General features: G+C 47.5%; 1 protein-coding gene across 1 annotated transcript; it reads right to left on the reverse strand.

Moving 5' to 3' along the window:
- Window positions 1–6,238: 6,238 nt before the first annotated feature.
- LOC136467867 (subtilisin-like protease SBT1.4) lies at window positions 6,239–8,945 on the reverse strand. The gene has a single exon (XM_066466666.1). The coding sequence runs from the start codon at window positions 8,900–8,902 to the stop codon at window positions 6,563–6,565; it is 2,340 nt and encodes a 779-aa protein (XP_066322763.1). The 5' UTR covers window positions 8,903–8,945; the 3' UTR covers window positions 6,239–6,562.
- Window positions 8,946–21,186: the final 12,241 nt, after the last annotated feature.

Below are 21,186 nucleotides of genomic sequence, written 5' to 3' on the forward strand. Positions count from 1 at the left end.
TGTTCCATAGCCATGCTTGCCTCTTAGTATGCATACACATGTGACATACACAAAGCATCGAGCTATAAACATGCCAGCATAAAAAAAAGATGGCACAATGATCATTCTAGTCATTACTATTAGTTGATCTCCACTAATAGGCCCAACGGCCTATTGGGTCCTTTGATCTGCGCCCTGATCGGGGACGCCCAACTCTAATGTGGTTGGTAGGCCCCTGTCGCACAGCACTATTAATAGAGGAGTGGGGAACTGGGCTCAACAAACGAAGTTGACCGGAGCCGCCACAATCCTACCAAAGAGAAACCTAATCCGATCTAAAGGAGTGCTACCAGCGACGGGATGCCCCACCGCACCGCCATCGCCCCTGTAGCGTCACCACCGGTCCACTACATCGCCACCACAACGCCAACAACCCCATGGTACCGGCGTCTACCCTGCTATGGTGCAACTATGCAAATGCAAGGAGGCTTACCTCAGATCTACGGTTATAGAGGTACATTATGATACTAACATTGGTACCAGAGCCAGATTGCCAGTGTGTAACCCTAACCCTAATCAGGTAAAAGCAAATTAAAAAGAGACCGGGGTGGCGGACGTCACTAGAACCCCGGTCACCACCGCCACCAAGCGGGGAAAGATGCCGCACCGTCATCCTCACCGGCGTGCGGCAAGAAAACAAGAGAAGAACATCCGTGATCAGATCAGAGAAGAGATAGGGGTCTCGGCACTTCAAGCCGAACCCTAACCCACAGACAGACCGTGGGAAAGAAAAACCTTAACCCTAACTGGGTGAAAGAAAGAACAAAGGAAGAAGGATTCGGCCTAGAACAGAATCAAAGTCGAACCCTAAACTAAAAAAGAGAAAGGGAAAGGATCTCAAGAACCCTAGAACAAATCCCCATCTCGATCTCGAATCAAAACCGAATCGGGTTCTTGAGAACCCTAACCCTAACTCGCATGAAGAAGGGGAAGAAAGTGATTCGATATAAATAGAAAAGAAAAAAAATCAAAAGAAAAGCGAAACCCTAACCCTAGATCCTGATTCGAATGAACTCCAAAAAGAAAAGGAATAAAAAAATCAAATTGGACTCAACCAAAAAGAGAATCAAGAACCAAATCGTAGAAGGGGAAAGGGGGAACGGACCTACCTCGCCGTGCGTCGGGATAGCCCTTCGCCAGCGCGGGAGAAGAAGGGCCGAGTCGGGGGGTAGCTGCTCACCAGGCTCGGCCAAGGGGGTGCCGTGGCCAGGCCGCTCGACGGCGGCGTGCTCACCCATTGGGGAGCATGTGCATCGGCGAGGAGGCCGGCGCACGGTGCCATAGCTGTCTCACTCCACTGCCTTCATTGCTCTCGGTTCGCTTGCTCGGTTGTGCTCGCTGCGCTGAGGAGAGAAGAAAGAGCGACGTAGAGAGAGAAGAGGGAGGGGCGAATGATGCTAGGGTTACGGTGGCTCTGACGCGGCGCTGGTTTTGACCGACCAAAACGACCGCTCGACCGTCCGATTGAATTCAACTGCGAAGGATGCATGGGCCACATCATGGCCCAGGCGGGCGAGCGCGCCACGGCGCTTTGCCGGCCCAGGCCCGCGTTGCGGCCTGGTAAGGCAGCGTGAGAGAGAGAGAGAGAGAGAGAGAGAGAGAGAGAGAGAGAGAGAGAGAGAGAGAGACGAGGTCGGCCTTAGGCCAGATCTGGGCCGGGCCACTGTGCCAGTTTTGGCCCAAGATCAGTATTTTCTTTTTTATTTTCCAGTAATTATTTATTTCTAGAAAATAAAAAATAGCTCAAAGAAAATAGAAAATTATTTTTTCCCTATGGGTAAAATTCAAGAAATTGAGTATACTTTTTCCGCTGTTAAAGAAATAGTTGATTCTCCAGTTATTTTGAACCAACGTGATATTTAATTGGAGAAAAAGAGAGTTTTTCCGCTGCTAAAGAAATTGTTTATTCTCCAGTTATTTTGAACCAACGTGATATTTAATTGGAGAAAAAGAGAGTTTTTCCGCCACTAAATAAATTGTTTATTCTCCAGTTATTTTGAACCAATGTGATATTTAATTGGAGAAAAAGAGATTTTGACATGATTATGATGTTGTTATTTTCTGACCAATGTTGTTAATAACAATATCATAATTTTAATGATTTATGCATTAATTCTATTTCTGTCCAACGGTGATGTAGAATTAGTGTATAAGAATAGTTATGAATTTTAATGATTTATGCATTAATTCTATTTCTGCCCAACGGTGATGTAGAATTAGTGTGTAAGAGCAAGTTGTGAATTTTAATGTTTTATGCATTAATTCTATTTCTGCCCAACGATGATGTAGAATTAGTGTATAAGAATAATTGTATGTTTTGATTTTGACCTATGTTGGAATCAATGCATACAAATAGTGTCATTTTTATGTTAAGAAAAGGTTTGACTTGGTTTTTATCTTGTCTAAGGTGGACTGGGTAGTCACCTCGCCTTGTTCCACAGAGCCTGTGGTACCGGTGAGGGAGACAAATGGGATGATGCCATTTGGGCAACTAAAGAGAGAGATTTTAAAATCCTAAAAGATGTCCTATACCCTTGTGCATAGGTAGTGGGTCACTGCCAATAAGAAATGTTTGGCTATGATAAAGAACACAATTAAGTCTGTAATTGTGGGCTTAATCCTAGAGTATGACACAGTCAACGAGTACCTCGATAGAATAAAGAGTCAGTTCACTAGCTCTTCAAAGCAATATGCTACCCAACTGATAAAGCAGCTAGTGACAAAGAGTTACTCTGATAATGGTGACATAAGAGAGCTCACAATGTGTCGTTGAAATTATGGCACTATCGTTTAGGCCATATTTCGAGGGGGAGAATAGAAAGACTAGTTAAGAATAATATTCTTCCTCCATTAGAGCTCTCAGAATGCATAAAAGGAAAGTATGTAATTGAAATTAAGAAAGATGCCAAATGAAGCGCAGGAATTTGATAGATTATTCACATAGACATATGTGGTCAGTTTCTTGTAAAGAGTGTGGATGGTTATGTTTTGCTCATAACATTCACAGATGATTACTCCCATTATGGCTATATTTATCCAATCAAAGAAAGAAAAGAAATATTGGATAAATTTAAGATATTTAAGGCAAAAGTTGAAAATCAACATAATTTAAAGATTAAGATAGTCAGGTCCGACCGTGGGGGAGTACGACGGTTGGCATACCTCATATGGCCAAGTTCCTGGACCTTTTGCAAGGTTCTTACAGGAGAATGGCATAGTAGCCCAGTATTCTATATCGGGTGAACCTCAGCAGAATGGAATAGCTGAGAGACGGAATTATACCCTGATGAATATGGTGTGCAGTATGATAAGTTACTCTACCTTACAGTTGAGCCTATGGATAGAGGAGTTAAAAACCGCCATTCATATTCTCAATAGAGTACCAAGTAAGTCGGTGCCCAAAACACCGTATGTGTTGTGGACAGGAAGAGTACCCTCACTAAAACACTTAAGTGTGTGGGGGAGCCCTGCTGAGGCTAAAGTATTTAACCCAAACATTAGAAAGCGAGATTCTAAAACAGTAAGTTGCCATTTCATTGGCTACCCAGAAAAGTCAAAAGTTTTTCGTTTCTACTGTCCAGAGAGACATACAAAGTTTGTGGAAATGAGACACGCTGTCTTCCTAGAGGATGAATTGATGAGGGGGAGCATGGTAGCTCAAGAAATTGACCTTGAATAGAAACGGGTGTATGCGCCCACTCCAATGATTCATGAGCTATTTTTCTCACTACTTGCTGTCGCTGCACCGATAGTGTCAGATACTGTGATGCCAACACCTGTTGTTATTCCACCTATGGCAACAATGAATGATGATAAGAAACCTGTTCTTCAGGATCCTATAGAACCTATTGCCACACATGAGGGGGAGCAACAACAGTCTCAAACAGAAGATGTGCCAAATGTGGAGGCCCCTAGAAGGTCTCAAAGAGTTAGAAAATTAGCTATTCCTGCTGACAATGAAGTATACACCACTGAGGAATTTTAAATGGAGGATAATCCCACCTCATTTGAATAAGCCATGAAAAGTGATCATTCATCAAAGTGACTTGAGGCCATGGAAGATGAAATGAAATCTATGAATGCCAATAAAGTTTGGGACTTGAAGTTAATTTCTAAAGGAGCCAAAACAGTAGGCTGTAAATGGGTCTACAAAACAAAACTTGACTCTCAAGGGAATATAGAGAGATATAAAGTACAACTTGTGGCAAAAGGCTTTACGCAAAGACAAGGAATTGATTACATTGAGCCTTTTCTCCGGTCTCATGTAAGGATTCCTTCAGAATCATAATGGCATTAATGGCACATTACGATTTAGAATTACATCATGTGGATGTAAAGACGACATTTCTCAACGGGAACTTAGAGGAAAATGTTTACATGGCACAACCGAAGGGTTTTGTCATGGAAGGAAAAGAACGAATGGGATGTCGCCTAAAGAAATCCATTTAAGGATTAAAACAAGCTTCAAGACAGTGGTTCTTGAAGTTTGATCAGACAATAAAGAATTTTGGGTTTTAAAGAGAATGTAGAGGACAATTGTGTCTATACAAAGTTTAAGAATGGGAAGTTTATCTTCCTTGTCCTATACGTGGATGATATCTTACTTGCTAGTAGTGATGTCAGTCTACTACTGGAGACAAAAAAGTTTTTGTCCTCAAAATTTGATATGAAAGATCTTGGTGAAGCTTCGTTCGTTCTAGGGATCGAGATTCACCGAGATAGAAGTAAAGGGGTATTAGGACTATCACAAAAGACATACATAGAAAAGAATCTTAAAGAAATTAAGTATGCATAAATATAGTCCCTCACCTGCTCCTATAGTCAAGGGCGATAGATATGGGGATTTTCAATGCCTTAGGAACCAATATAAGATCGATCAAATGAAAGTGGTTCCATATGCTTTAGCTATCGGAAGCTTGCAATATGCTCAAGTATGTACGCGCCCTGACTTAGCATTTGTTACCGGGTTACTTGGCAGATTCCAGAGCAATCCTGGAATAGAACACTGGAAATTGGTAAAGAAAGTTTTACGTTATTTGCAAGGAACGAAAGGCCTTATGATAACGTATAGAAGATCTGATTCACTCCATATAGTGGGGTATTCAGATTCTGATTATGCGGGAGATGATAGAAAATCCACGTCTGGATATGTATTCACTCTCGTAGGGGGAGCTATTTTATGGAAAAGCTCAAAACAAATCGTCCACAATGTATGCCAAGTTTGTAGCGTGTTATGAGGCAACGGGACAGGTGAACTGGCTAAAGAAGTTCATACCCGGTTTGAAGGTGGTGGACATCTATAGACCACTAAAGTTATACTGCGATAATAATCCGACAGTACAGTATGCTCACAACAATAAGTCAAGTGGTGCTGCCAAACACATTAACATAGAGTATTATGTTGTGAAAGAAAAAGTCCGGGATCAAGTCATAAGTCTTGAGCATGTAAGTACAGAAAAGATGCTCGCGGATCCGCTTAAAAAAAGGCTTACCACCCAACGTGTAGCTAGTATGGATTTAAGGGAAAGCCTAAAATTCCTGGACAAAAGAAGGCCCAAAGATAAGTATCTATTTCAGAACAGAGTAGTGTGTTGTAGCTGTTAAATCCATCGGCAATGGACCGTGACGACGAGACATGCTCTATGCGCTAATCTGTAATGGAATGAACAAAAGTAAATGATATGAAATTGAAAGATAGTAATGAGATCAAGGGAAAAAATGTTAGTTGATCTCCATCAATAGGTCCAACAGCCTATTGGGCCCTTTGATCTGCGCCCTGATCGGGGGCGCCCAACCCTAATGTGGTTGGTGGGCCCCTGTCGCACAGCACTATTAATAGAGGAGTGAGGAACTGGGCTCAACGAACGAGGTTGACCGGAGCCACCGCAATTCCACCATAGAGAAACCTAATCCGATCTAAAAGAGTGCTGCCAGCGACGGAATATCCCACCGCACCGCCATCGCCCCTGCAGCGTCACCATCGGTCCACTGCATCGCCACCACGACGCCAACAACCCCACGGTACCGGCGTCTACCCTGCCGCGGTGCAACTACGCAAAGGCGAGGAGGCTTACCCCGGATCTATGGTTACAGAGGTACACTACACTGCATCGCCACCACGACGCCAACAACCCCACGGTATCGGCGTCTACCCTGCTACGGTGCAACTACACAAAGACGAGGAGGCTTACCTCAGATCTACGGTTCCAGAGGTACACTATTATACTAACAATTACAAACTTGTTTATACATGTTCATCAATCGCCATCAGCCATAATGGCACCCTCGCTGCCTTGCAAGTTGCAAACAGCCAATCACATACACTACTCCAACCAACCTACTCCTAAATGAAAAGAGAGCTGCAAGCATGGTCCATTGGTCCACACAACCATGGTAGCGGCAGCTGAATTATTCCGTGGTTCAGTCGAGTAAACAATGGCAGGCAGGAAGGATGCGTGGAGATCTCGGATCTGATAGCCCTGTTCTTCTGCCCACAGCAGTAGCCAGTAGCAACAGCAGCAGTCTACATGGCAGCTGCTCCACCGTTGGACGGCCAGGTCACGGCAATGGGGCTCGTGACGTCGTGCGCGCCGTCGCTCCAGGTGATGGACCCGAACGAGTAGTTGGCGTCCACGATCACCGGGTTGCCTGACACCGCGATGGTGATCTCGTAGCCCAGGCTCTGCTGCTTCCCGTCGAACGCGAGCTTGCTCGGGCTCACCGTGACATCCACGCCGGACGGGCTGACAATCTTGGGCTGGTACACCGCGCTGGAGTTGCTGCCGACGTTGCGCACCACCCGGCGGTAGGTGACTGAATCTTGGTAGGAGGAGAAGACGGCGACGAAGGCAGGGTAGTTGAGGTCGCCGGGGCGAGCGAATTTCCTCGAGCAGTGGGCGACCGACGCGTCCTGTGTGAAGATGGAGATCAACGACGGAGAGTACCCGAGCGTGCAGAGGAAGGCGACGTAGTCGTCGGTGCCGGCGTCGTACACCAGGCCCGGGTCGAGGGCGGCGTTGGGGTCGACGTGGCCGGCGCCACGGACGAACGGCGTCGACTCCTCGCCCGTCGCGAGGTCCTTGATGGTCTTCCCGGAGTTGTCCAGGTTGTACGCCGTGGTCATGAGCGCCGACTTGATCGCGGCGGGGCTCCACTCCGGGTGCGCCTGGCGGAGCAGCGCGGCGAGGCCGCTCACGTGCGGGCAGGACATAGACGTCCCGGAGATGATGTTGAACTCGACGCGCCTCGTGTCGATGTCCAGGTCGGTGGGGGACGCGACGCCGGTCCACGCCGCGAGTATGTTGACGCCGGGGGCGATGACGTCGGGCTTGAGGATCTCCGGCGCGCGGTAGTTGGGGCCTCGACTCGAGAACGCCGCCACTTGCGGCGCGGACGGCGACTTGCCGATGACCGTGCCGCGGAACACGATGGTCGCCGTCGGCGACGGGTCCGTCTGGACGTAGTACCTGATCTTGTCGCCGAACTTCTGCCCGACCATAGTCGCCGACACGAGGTGGGAGTCGGCGATTAGCTCCTCGCCGCTGTCCTCGGTGTTGGCGAGGATCATTCCGACCCCACCGGCGAGCTTGACTGCCGCTCCTTTCTCGACGCGAGCGTTGTTACCACGCAGACAGAGCACGATCTTGCCGGCCACCTTCTTCGGGTCGAGCTCGCCTATCAGGCACAGGCGGGAACCACAGTCCCCGGCGAACACCAGCGGCAGCTGAGTGGAGTCGAGGGGGTCACCGGCGTACAGAGACACGCCGCCAAAGACGCGGCCGTCACCAAGAACCACATCGGCGGGGAACTCGCGGTCGATGGTGGACGCGCCGACGGTCAATATCCACGGCGCAATGTTGACGGAGGTGTACTCGCCGGGGCCGGAGTTGCCGGCGGAGCAGGAGACGACGATGCCCTTGCGCACCGCGTGGAAAGCGCCGATGGCGATGGAATCGGTGTAGAAGCGAGGGGCGTACCCGTTGGCGCCGACGGAGAGCGAGATGACGTCGACGCCGTCGGCGACGGCCTCGTCCATGGCGGCGAGGATGTCGGAGTCGTAGCATCCGGACGCCCAGCAGATCTTGTACGCCGCGATGCGCGCGCCGGGGTCCATGCCCACGGCCTGCCCCTTGGCGTAGTCGAAGAACCCGGCGCCGGGCACCGGCGAGCCAGCCGCCGTGGAGGCGGTGTGCGTGCCATGGCCCTCAGTGTCCAGCGGTGACTTGGACTCCTTGGTCTCATCAATGGGTTGGCCGAGACCAGCCTCGTACCCCTTGTAGAAGAACTTGGCGCCGATGAGCTTGCTGTTGCAGTAAGCGGACGCGTTGAAGGAGCCCGCGGAGACGCATCCTCCGGAGAAGGACGCGGGCGGCGGGCCGAGCCCAGCAGCTGCCGCGAACGAGCCCCGGCCGATGGGGTAGAGCCCGGTGTCGAGCACGCCGACGACGGCAGACGACGCGCCTCCCGCCGCGGCTGGGAGGAGCCCGGCGGTCTCGGTCAGGCCTAGGAACGACGGGGTGTGGGTGGTGTGCAGCTGCCGCGCCTTGTCGGGGTACACGGCCAGGACGCCCTCCGCGGCTGCGGCGTGCGCGGCCTGCTCGGGCGTGAGCTGCGCGGCGATGCCCGTGGCAGCGTGCTGGTAGGAGTAGAGCACGCGCGGCCTCGGCGCGCGCAGGCGGCGCGGGAGGAGGCGGCGGAGGACCGCCTCGCCGCCGCCGTTGGCGCGCGCGGCGGACAGCGCCGGGTGGCCTGGCGCGAGGTGGATGATGTATGTGGACTGCGCGCGCGCCTCGGCGGCGGCGACGGCGGCGAGGACGGCGAGAGCGAGCAGGACGATGAGGCTCGGGCCCCTGATCCTCGCCATGGTGCTCGGAGCAGATTGGAGGGGGTTGGTTTGGGATAACAGTATCATAATAAAAACAAGTGTGGGCCCGGGCGATGTGTGGACCTTGGATTGGTCACGCTGTCGAGGAGAGTTTGGACTTTGGAGTGGCCGCTTGCTCTACCTACCTTCGCTGTCGCTGCCTCATTGTCATCGGTGGAAACGTGGAATGTCTTGGTGGGTGTTTTTGCGTATGCACGTGGACACGTCTTAATGCAAGGTACATGGTAAAGGCATTATATTACACTCACTACTCGCAAGCAATAGCAGTTGTACAGTAGATACTTCAGGCTGTTGCGTGATGCGCCCAATCTTTTCGACAGGGACGCTGTTCTCTTGTTTCCTTTTGAAATTATTAGAATTGATGTGAGATGTGGACTTGGAACTTCCATGACCATTGTTGCTAGCTATACGTAATTCTTTAGAATTTACCAGCAGTAATGGTGGTACTCTAGGCATAGCGTGGAAGAAATCATGGCTTGGGCTTTGAAAGTAGACCGATAAGGTTTTATTTGTCTGCATCGGTATCCATCTCAATTTATATGGATTTAGGGTAAAAATTAACTAATTTTGATCCTAACTAACTCTAACACACGTGAATTGAGATAGATACATGTGCAGTCAAATAAGCCCAGAGTGTGTTTACGACATGATCGTGAGATGTTTCTTTTTTCTTTTAGAAAAAAACTTGGATTCTTTGTTCTTTTATACACAATATTGGGTGCTCATATATCGTATTTAGAAAAAGCTTGGACGCTTTGTTCTTTTAGGTTTATTTTCACATGACTACTCTGTCCTTCGGCCAAAGGAACTTCACCAACACCTTTGGCATCTACACCAACACCACCTCCACCGACACCTTCATCAAGTTCTAGTTTGGTTTTGGTGAATTGATAAAACCCTAAGTGCTAACCTATTGCTCTAGTGATTATAAGATAGGTGGCACATTTCAAGTGATGGAGCATATGAAGATCATGATGATGGTGATGGCATGGTGATGATCAAGGTACTCAGACTTGGAAAAGAAGAAAGAGAAAAATAAAAAAGCTCAAGACAAAGGTGAAATTTAATAGGAGCTTTTATGTTTTGGTGATCAAGACACCAAGTGGGTGTGATCATATTTAGGATAGATAGCCGTACTATTAAGAGGGGTGAAACTCATTGTGAAATGCGGTAATCAAAGTGCCACTAGATGTCCTAACTCATTGCATATGCATTTAGATTCTAGTGAGTGCTAACACCCTTGAAAATATTTGTGAAAATATGTTAACACACGTGCACAAGGTGAAACACTTGGTGGTTAGCACATTTGAGCAATGGTGAAGAAGTTGGTGAAGTGGAGGCACCGATTTTCAGTGACCGAACGCTGCTATCGAAATGATCGGACAAAGTGGTAGAGCGTCCGGTCAATTTTAGAGAAGGTGGCGTGCTCGGGCTCTATCTGGTTTGCGACCGAACTCTGCAAAGTGAATGTGACAAGACGCGCAGGGCCTGCGTCTAGTCACAGGTGACATAGCGGTGCATTGTGAGGCTAACGAAGAGCGGACGCTGGTTGAGTCCGATTGTTCCTGATCGAACACGTCCGATCGTGGGAAATCGTCTCTAGATGCTTACTAGAAATGACCTGACACTGGGAAGCCATAGGGTGCGGCGTGTCCGGTCAGTACTTGGTGGCGCGGGCTCACGCGTGGGTAGGGCTAGCACCGGCATGTCCGGTCCTGCCTAGCGCCGCATTCGATCGTCACTTAACCGTGAGGGCACTGGATTTTGACTGTTGGAGATCGACGAACGTGGTTTAAAGCGGGGGACACATGGATGACATCCAGTGACCGGATGTTGGGGGTTGTGCTTCTGATCGGTTAGACCTACATGTTCGGTCGCCTCGAATTCAGCACTGACAGTGAGCCAACGACTCTATTTTGAGGGGACGCCTATATAAGGTGTTTGGCCAGCTCTAGGTCACTCTCTTAGCCATTTGCATTGGCATAGCAACCTTGTGAGCTTAGCCAAAGCCCTCCCACTTATATCCATCATTGATTCACTATTTTGTGAGATTGGGAGTGAATCCAAGTGTATTGCTTGAGTGATTGCATCTAGAGGCACTTGGTGATTGTGTTTCGCTGTAGGATTCGCTTGTTACTCTTGGTGGTTGCCGCCATCTAGATGGCTTGGTGCAGCGAGGATTGTCGAGTGGAGGAAGGTGCTTGTCTCAGGCTTCGATCGTGGTGATTGTGAGGGGTTCTTGACCTTTCCCCGGTGGAAAGCCAAAAGTACTCTAGTGGATTGCTCATGGCTTGTGTGATCCTCATCTTGTGTTGGTTGTGCTGCACCCGATTGCGGTTTAGGCGTGTGATGCCTATTAGCGTATGAACCTCCAAGTGAGTGAATCACCACAACGGGGACTAGCTTGCCGGCAAGCAAGTGAACCTCGATGAAAAATCATTGTGTCATCTCTTGCCACCGGGATTCTATTGTGATTGATTGGCTTCATCTTGTGATTAGTTTATTCCTCGACACGGTGGTATAACCCTCTATCCCTCTCGTGTATTTACTTTCCTAGTGTGGCTAAGCTCTTTAGTGTAACTAGTTTTGAGAGCTAGCTTATGTTGGTCTAGTGTGGTTAGTGAGGCTCTTTAGTTAGTCTTTGAGAGCTCACTAACTTAGTGTAGCGACATAGCCTTTGTATGCTTAGAGACTAAAGAAACTAGAATTATGGTAGGTGGCTTGTATTTTATTGTAGGCTAGCGCAACATTCGCTTCGCCTCATAATTATCTAACCGCTTTGCTTAGTATTGTTGTAGAAATTTTTATAGGCTATTCACCCCCCTCTAGCCATTAGTGTGGTAGAACCACCTAATCTAATGTCTCCTAGGAGTACTTGTCTTCCATTAGACACTAAGTACTCAAGAGAGGACACTAAACTACGCAGTTCTATCGAGCACACCCCAAGGGAAAACTTAAAAATCCACATTTTTCATCAGGGTCATAAATGAGAGAAATAAGTTTACAACATTCTTAAGCCATTTGTTACATCATTTTATTACAGTAGTAGAATATTACCTCAATTTATTATAACAGCGGAACATAGCAATGTTATCTGAGTTACAGAGGAAACATAGATTAATTTAATGACATGGTGGAGTATTCACATAATGGATATTTATATACGAGAGATGCTAGCAGATTTTACATCTTTTTTATAAAAACCTCTAGTGAGGGTTATAAGTAAACACTACGGTCATAGCGTGAAAGGAATTCTCTTTGAGCCCACTAGGAGGTTTCCACACACAAGAGTCAGCTCTAAGTATCCTCCGATCACCTGCAACAGGGGGAATAAAACCTTGAGTACTCGATTGTACTTAGCAAGACTTACCCAACATGAGAAAAATAAAAGACTCCAAGGATATGCAAGGCTTATTTGGCTTGTGGGTTATTGCATCTACGAAAGTATTACTAAACGTGCATCCTTATATATAATTTTATTAGCAGTTATTATTAGTTCATTAACTAACCATTCTATGTAAGCACTTATGCTACTTTCAAGCATGTGGTAAGCAATCAGAACTATTTTACCATCTTTCATATTCCAGTTCTTACTACGGTGCTAGACCATAGCCAAGTCGTACCAACTCACAGAAACGGTGATTCGCGAATTAATGTATCCCAGCTAGGTACCCCAAAACGCATGCCTTGTTTGTACCCCAGGAACAAACAAGGTCAACCCATTTCACTCCTGTCACGGGGTCCAGGTCCCCGTCCAAACTTAGACTCCAAGCCCCCACACTTGAGACCCGGTCTCAGTATGGTGCTTAGACCTCCATCTTTCTCTGCTTCTAATCAGTCGGTCTAGAAAGAGCTAGAACCCACGACAAGAGCATAACGAGCCTTCCCGCTCCCATAAGCAAGTATGTGCTCAGGATAATAAGTCTGTGACCTGACTACCATTCATAGCAACAGACAGTCCTCAATTGACATAGGCAAAACCAATGCAATCGCTCGAATGCCTAACCAAGTCCAAATCCAAGTACCATTCCGCCTGGTCTCCAATTATCATTCATATATGTTCCATGTGATAGTAATATAATAACAACAATAATATCTTTCCTATCTATCGCGAGACACAGGTAATCACTTGACTTCTACCGAATCCTATAGCATAGCAATCTACACGATCCTAACATAGTAGTAGAACTCATAGGATAAGGATATATATATATATGCAAGTGGTTTCATTCAACTCTTTAAAACTTAATGCACAAGCATAAATTAAAGTGTAGAATAATAGGGGTTATGCACCGGGGCTTGCCTGGGTAAGATATAACCAAAAGTTAGCATTCCATCATGGTGACACAATCATTAAGGCACCATCTTTTCTGCTACTCCGATCATCTCCATGATCCATTGTTGTTCCTATTATGATATACGTGGATGCAACATAGAGACGTAAATAATCAACGACAACTGAAACTCTTAGAAATACGATTACGCCTCGCAAGCTAACGAGATAGCTCTAATAACTAACGTGTTAGGCTACGTATCCATGTTGTTGAATAAGGCGTTGTTTCTCGGAAAAGGTTCTAGTTCTACAACCCTAAGGTGCTTTGGCATTTTATTGATTAAATATATATTTTCAAACTAGGGCTCATTTAGCTACCTTAGCAAACTAATTATTATGGAGCTACAAAAATTACAGTGAGCACCTAATAATGTTAGGAATTTACTGTGAAAGTTTCAGAGTCAACACTATCACCAATTTATCACAAAAATTCCTACAAGTTTATACCTTACAATATTAAGCATCTCAAATTAATTAGATAACTCCTAAAAATATTACAAAACTATGTGAACAAAATATACTAGTAGATAGATCATGATTTTAGGAACCTAACAAAATTGGTTTCATAATTTTTGGTTAACTACACAATTTTATACTGAATTTACAAGTTTACCTTAGAAACTAAATTAAAAATGCATTAGAAAGAGAAAAGGGCCGGCAGCAACCCATCCTGGCCCGGCAGCCCAGTGGCCCAGCGCAGGCATGGCCTCGCGCGGGTCGCAATGGCCCAACACGTCCTAAGGCCAGGAGGCCCGCGCGCGACGGTGGCTTTGCAGAAAAGCCCCCGTGCTTTTAGATAATAACATGACTACTATACGCACTATTCCTACCGTCAGTAATCTTGCAACCAAGCCCTCAGATGTTTTCACCTTTACCACAGGAAGGTCCCTAGGGATCCCTGCACGCGCCGGCTCGGCGATCGATGGCATAAGGCGGTTTCACGGGGCAACCTAGGCGTGCTACGACAGAAGTAAGGGGCCGACCACCATCTGTAGCTAAACACACTATGATGGGAGGTGGTTAGGGACTCGGAGGCGTACTGTCGTGGGCTACAGTGGTGGGTGGCTATCCACGATGGCGGCATGACTATTCCGGCGACCTAAGGTTCTATCAGGGTGGTAGGGATAGTGGGTAAGCACTAGTAGCTCACCAGATTTGTGCTGTGGTGACAGTTGAGGTGGAGGAGTGCCGAGGTGGCCTAGCCACGTGCGAGCCATTGGGGCGGCGGTGCTCCGAGATAGACACCCATGCGTCACCACTTCTCCGATAAGCGCCCTGGCCAAATGGCGTGAGCACCAGATAGAGGAGGTCAAGGCGAGCTCATGGATACAAACAATTGAACTAATTCGGACCTTACCCCAATTTCACTGGCATGGCGGCGCACCTGGCCGGCAGCGAGAAAACTAAGAAATTGGCCGCTAGTAGTGCTCGGTTGCACCAAGGTGAGGGTTGGGCTGCTAGCTAGCTTTCTTGTCTAACTATGGGAATGTCGAATTGAGGTGTGGTGTCCTGAACTGCACGTATTTGTCGTGCGAAGCGGGCAATTCTGTCGGTGACAAGAGTAGGCGGGGGCGGTAGGTCTTCAAGGTTATGCCTGCTTTGGTCGAGGCTGTGTTAATGAAGCAAGGCGTTCGTACAGGGAAGACTCAGAGAGAGAGCGTCGTGAAGCAGCGATCGTGCGTGGGGCCATCTTGTAGGGCTGGCACAACAAAATGATGCAAGGGAGGGCAGTGACACCGTGACACGGACATTAGTACGACGTGAGTACAGAGGTAGGCAATGGCTCATCAAGTAGGTGATTCGAGCGGTGAAAAGAGTGCCACGTCGGTAAGACGAAGGCCGCCGCAACATTGGCTTGGCCCCATGCACGGCCTGGCCGGCAGCGCACATGCGGTAGAGGCAGTGCCATCGGATAGGGCTAGGAAGCGGTGTAGGATTGTAGAGAGCGTAGACACGACGGCGATGCGATGACGAGGTGATGGCACCGGTAGCGGCTCCGTCATGGCGCGGGGCGGGGCCACCGGCGGCCGGGCCATAGCCAGGCCAGAGGCAGCCACAGCCGGCCACATGCGGCAGCGCACACACGCGCGACCAACGCAGTGATGCCGAGCGCCCGGGCCTGGTGACCGCGTCCACTCGACGAGCCAGCCCGAGAATGTGTCGTGCATGAATTTTAAAGCACCTATAAAAACTAAACGGTTGCTTCTGGACCTAAACCATCTTCACCATGCATAAGATGGCATATGATACTACCAAATCTAGCTATAACACTACACCACCCTTTAACCCAATCTCTCAAAATAATTTGCTAAACATAGCAATGTCTAGCTATTGACAAACTTGGAGTTTTTCTAAGTTTTTGAGTTGAACTTGATTCCAATTTGCAATTTCTAGGCTAGTAGAAATATTAGTTAGTAATACCATTTTTCAACAGCAAGTATTTCACTGCCATCTACAAACTTTGTACTTCAAACTTTATTTAAGTATCACACACATGTTCTATAGTATTTTTGCTTAATACAAATTGATTTTCAACCCTACTTGATATACATGAGCTATTGAATCAACATTCATTTAACATTTTTATTGGTTATTTTAGGCTACAAGAAATTTATCAACACCTTCTATCACATGTATTATTATATAAATATGATGCTCATGACATGATTTAGTAGTTTGTTTAGGGCGTAACACCGAGGGTGTTACAATTAGGACCTTTCAGTCATGAGGGGCTTCGCCGACACCTTCGACATCAACACCGAGATTGCCTTCGCCAAGCTCTTTAGCATGAGAGGCTTCACCATCGCCTTCAACGACTACACCAACATCACCTCGGACAAATGCCTTTGCAAGAGGGCCTTCACTAACACTTCCTCAAACTAAGAAAACTTACCTCCTTCAACATGATTAGCACAAAGGAGCTTCGTTGACACCTTCGACGTCTACAACAACATCACCTCTGCTAAACACCTTTATAGGTGGGCCTTCACAAACATTTGGTGAACCACAACAAAATGCCTCTACCAATGCTTCGGCAGGAGTGCTTCACCAACATCTTCAGCGAACCACTATGACTCACCTCCATCAACACTTTGGCAAGGGACTTTGCCATCATCTTCACCTACTACAATGACTTGAGAGCCTTTGTCGAAAACTTTGGCATCAATGCCTATGATGACTTTGCCTCTGTTGCTAAGCTCTAGGTGCTATGTCAACTCCTTAGGCACCGAGGTCTACTACACCTTTGTCAACCACTTTGGCTCGAGGGGCTCATCGACAACTTCGCTCCGAACATCTACTTCCACGACTACATCAACTACACCAAGCATGACTAAGGATCTAGTCATGAGCACCGACCAAGAGGGGCTAAGGAGCATACTGGAGGGCCAACCATTCTGGAGGGTGTAGTATTTTGCTCGGTGCTCGTGAGAGAAGATTCGAGGGCCTCACAGCAACCTTCAACCACAACTACTTTGACTACATCAGCTATGGCAACTATGCCTATTTTCCAAGAGAAGATGCATCATCAAGTGAAGCTTTCAACGAGAAGGTCCCTATCAAAGATATGGGATCGGGATACCTCACCGGCTATATTTCGGACTAGGACCTGGCGAGTGGGCCAAAGACGACGAGTATGAGGCCCACGTACTACATTTGGCGCAGCACTAGACATGATGAGCAAGCAACTTAGCATAGATAGCTTGCATTCTAGTCTTTATGGAAATAGTAGAAGGATTTGTTCTACTTTCTAGGTAATCAACTAGGAAACACATCTATTAGCCGATCAGATCTCTTGTAACCCTACCCCTAAACTATATAAGGAGGGGTAGGGAGCCTCCAATGTGCAATCCTTAACATCCGTACTAGCTCATAGCTACAATTGGCAATCCTTATAAAATCGAGCATACAAATAGAGAGATCTACTTCAAACTAGATGTAGGGTACCACATACCTGAACTAGTATAAATCCTATGTCTTGTGTGCTACCCTTCTGATTCTCTATGCATGGATACGTTGATTTGTATTATTGGAGTAAACACTTTCGATAGTGCCAGAAATGAAGACCTACATGCTCAGAAGGCCTTAGAAGATAAAGATCTATGCATTGAGAAGGTACTGGAAGAAAAGACCTATACGCCGAGCAAAGTTGATGAACCATGTCATAGAAGCGACAGAAGGAGTCGAAGCCCGAAGATGGAGACATCGGGGAAATCAACATTAAGGCACTTGGAGCTACAAGCCTCGAAAGTTAAAACATGTTTAGGATAGAGACATGCACGTGCTTTTTTCTTCATGCCCTTTTTTCCCATAGGGTTTTGGGAGGAGTTTTTAGTGAGGCACGTGTAGGTTGCGAAGGGCGATCCTCGCAACCAAGATTCAAGTTGTATTGTGTCTATTCTTGTATGAGCATCTACTAGGTCATGTAGTATCAGCCATAACCTAGTAGATGAGGGGCTACTGTTAGGAGAGCCCATATGACATATGGACCAAGTATTCCCCTAGAAGAGGCCCAAAAGGAGTTAGTGTAGTAACTTATGAAATCCTCCCCCACCAAGGGGCCACATGTAAATTTTCATTGTCTATATATAGAGCAAAGAGTAAGAAGAGAATTCATTGTGAGCCAATATAAAAGTTTTCAATTCCCTATGAGCCACTGCAAAAGTTACGATGTCACATGAGCCACTGCTCCAAATTTTTGGACCCTTACATGCCACTACCGTTACCTTTTGGGCCAACGACAGCTAACAGGAGCTTATAATGTCCATTTTGCCCCTCTTACACGTGGGCCCTGCATGTTAGCCTTCTTCATCTTCCAGACTCCCCCACTATCTCTAAGGCATGCGCCTCACACCTCGCCAGCGCCGCTAAAAGCTCTAGTTTGGTTTTGGTGAATTAATGAAACTCTAAGTGCTAACATAGTTTATCAAAGTGATTATGAGATAGGTAGCACATTCCAAGTGGTGAAGCAAATGAAGATCATGACATGATGATGGTGATGCCATAGTGATGATCAAGTGCTTAGACTTGAAAAGAAGAAAGAGAAAAAATGAAAGGCTCAAGGCAAAGGTATAAGTGGTAGGAGCCATTTCATTTCGGTGATCAAGACACTTAGCGAGTATGATCATATTTAGGTTTGATAGCCGTACTATTAAGAGGGGTGAAACTCATATTGAAATACGGTTATCAAAGTGCTACTAGATGCTCTAACTCATTGCATATGCATTTAGAATCTAGTAGAGTGCTAACACCCTTGAAAACATTTATGAAAATATGCTAACACATGTGCACAAGGTGATACACTTGGTGGTTAACACATTTGAGCAAGGGTGAAGAAGATAGAGTTGAAATGGAGTTAGTCGCGCTGGTCACAGAGTGACCGGACGTGTTCGGTATGGCGATCGGACGTGTCTGGTATTAATGACCGGACTCTGGCTCAGTGGACTGACTGGACGCTAAGGAGTTACTGTTCAATGTCCGATCAAAGTTATGTGGCTCAGTACTGGATTGAAGAGTGCGACCAAACGTGTCCGGTCGCCACACCGGACACGTCCAGTATGAACCAGCAACTCTCGGGTTTTAGTGCTATAATTGATCAGACTCTAGGAGCATCCGGTCTGGTGTGACCGGACATGTCCAGTTGGCCCAGAGCGGCTCTAGGAGCTCTCTAGACTCGACCGAACGCTGCCCGTCCTACGTCCGATCATCCACACCGGACATGTCCGGTCGCAGTTGAGTATGGGACTCGTGGCAGCAATGGCTACTTCATTTGAATAGGACACGTGGCGGTTAGGCAACGACTAGACATAGGCGACCAGACAGTGCACATGACCTGTGCATCCAGTCGATGCGCAGTCAGCCCAATAATTGAGCCAACGGCTCTATTATTTGGGGTATCTATAAATACCGTTTGGTTAGCTCTAGCTCATCCTCTTGGCCATTTGCATTGACATAGCAACCTTATGAGCTTAGCCAAAGTCCTCCCACTCATCTCCATCATTGATTCATCATCTTTGTAAGATTGGGAGTGAATCCAAGTGCATTGCTTAAGTGTTTGTATTTAGAGGCACTTGGTGTTCATGTTTTGCCATGGGGTTCGCTTGTTACTCTTGGTGGTTGCCACCACCTAGATGGCTTGAAGCAGCGAGGATCGTCGAGCGGAGGTTGGTGATTGTCTCTGACTTCGATCATGGTGATTGTGAGGGGTTCTTGACCTTTCTCTGATGGAGAGCCAAAAGGTACTCTAGTAAATTGCTCGTGGCTTGTGTGATCCGCATCTTGTGTTGGTTGTGTGGCACCCTATTGAGGGTTTGGCGTGTGATGCCAATTAGCGCGTGAACCTCCAAGTGAGTGAATAGCCACAACGAGGACTAGCTTGCCGGCAAGCAAGTGAACCTCAGTAAAAACTCATTGTGTCATCATTTGATTCTGAGGTGATTGGTCTTCATTGGTTTTCATTCTTGTGATTGATTGGTTCATTCCTCTACTCATCAGTATAACCATCTTGCTCACTCTCTTTACATTACCGCAAACTAGTTGTCAAGCTCTTTAGTGTAGCTAGTCATGAGAGCTTGTTAGTTTGGTTAGTGTGGCTCTTTAGTTAGCCTTTGAGAGCACACTAACTTAGTGTATTGACATAGCTATTGTGTGGATAGAAACTATATAAACTAGAATTGTGTTAGGTGACTTGCAATTTTAGTAGGCTAGCGCAACTCTTGCTTCGCCTCATAATTGTCTAACCGGTTTGTTAAGTGTTGTTGTAGAAATTTTTTATAGGCTATTCACCCCCTCTAGCCATTAGGACCTTTCAGCCGCTTGCCCATCCGCTCGCCTGCCTTAGCCACCTTGAGCGAGCTCTAGCCCTCCCTCCTCCGCTCGCTCCCCTCGCCACTGGTCCCATTCTGCCGGTAGCCGCTCCCCAGCCGTAGGTCGCTACGCCATACCACAGCAGTCGGCACAGGCGAGGCTCAACTGTAGGTGCGCCATGGCCACCTAGTGTCACACAGTGTGCCCTCGTCGACCACCATGTCCCGTCGTGCCACCACCGTAGCTCGCGTCCACCGATGCACTCAACCGACCGCCGGTGCCCACGGCTAGCCCATCTTAGGCTGCCTCTAGCATGTTCATGGCCACCAACTGGTGAGTCCACGGCCACCCACCGGTGTGCAAGTCATGGACACATGAGACACGCATAGTCACACGATGCCTCACCGGTCAAGCCATAGTGCTCGTCGTGCCCAATCGAGCCAAGCCGTAGTCACGAGCGAGAAAGGCAGGGACGCCATGTAGGTGTTCGAGGAGCATGACCGCACAGGATGGGAGTGCACTGCCGGTATGCGCCTAACGCCTTGAGCACCATGTCCTTGATCTAACAAGTCTACGCTAGATTCCAAGCAAGTTCATCAACAGGTTACATTGAAGGGGGGAAATCTACTAAATTCAGACCAGACCTCCACTCTCTAAGACCAAAATACTATCCCAAGATGGCAAGAACCCACCTAGGCCATAAGCACCTTGATGGCATGCTCATCGTGCCTAGTCGAGCAAAGCCGCAGTCATGAGCGAGAAGGGGAGGCCTATAGGGACGCTGTGCAGGTGTTGGAGGAGCATAGGATGGCCATCGGTGCGCCCTGGCCAGTCCTCCTCCGGCAAGTCCATGGGCACCCACCAGTGCACCTTGGCCAGCCACTCCCCAGGCACTCCTGCTCTATGGTGAAGAAGAGGTAGTGGTGTGTGGGGGAAGAAGAAGGCTGACGTGTGGGGTCCACCTGTAAGAGGGGCAAAATGGACATTTCAAGATCCTATTAGCTGCCGTCTCCCAAGAAGTTAACGGTAGTGGCATGTAAGAGTGAAAAAATTAGAGCAATGGCTCACATGACATTGTAATTTTTCTAGTGGCTTACAGGGAATTGAGAACTTTTATAATGGCTCA

This window comes from Miscanthus floridulus, chromosome 7 (genome assembly GCF_019320115.1).
Source record: "Miscanthus floridulus cultivar M001 chromosome 7, ASM1932011v1, whole genome shotgun sequence".
In the NCBI taxonomy this organism is placed as follows: domain Eukaryota; kingdom Viridiplantae; phylum Streptophyta; class Magnoliopsida; order Poales; family Poaceae; genus Miscanthus; species Miscanthus floridulus.

What these genes read in the sequence shown, in the direction of transcription:
- LOC136467867 (XM_066466666.1), bottom strand. Translation starts at nt 8,902, where the DNA reads ATGGCGAGGATCAGGGGCCCGAGCCTCATCGTCCTGCTCGCTCTCGCC.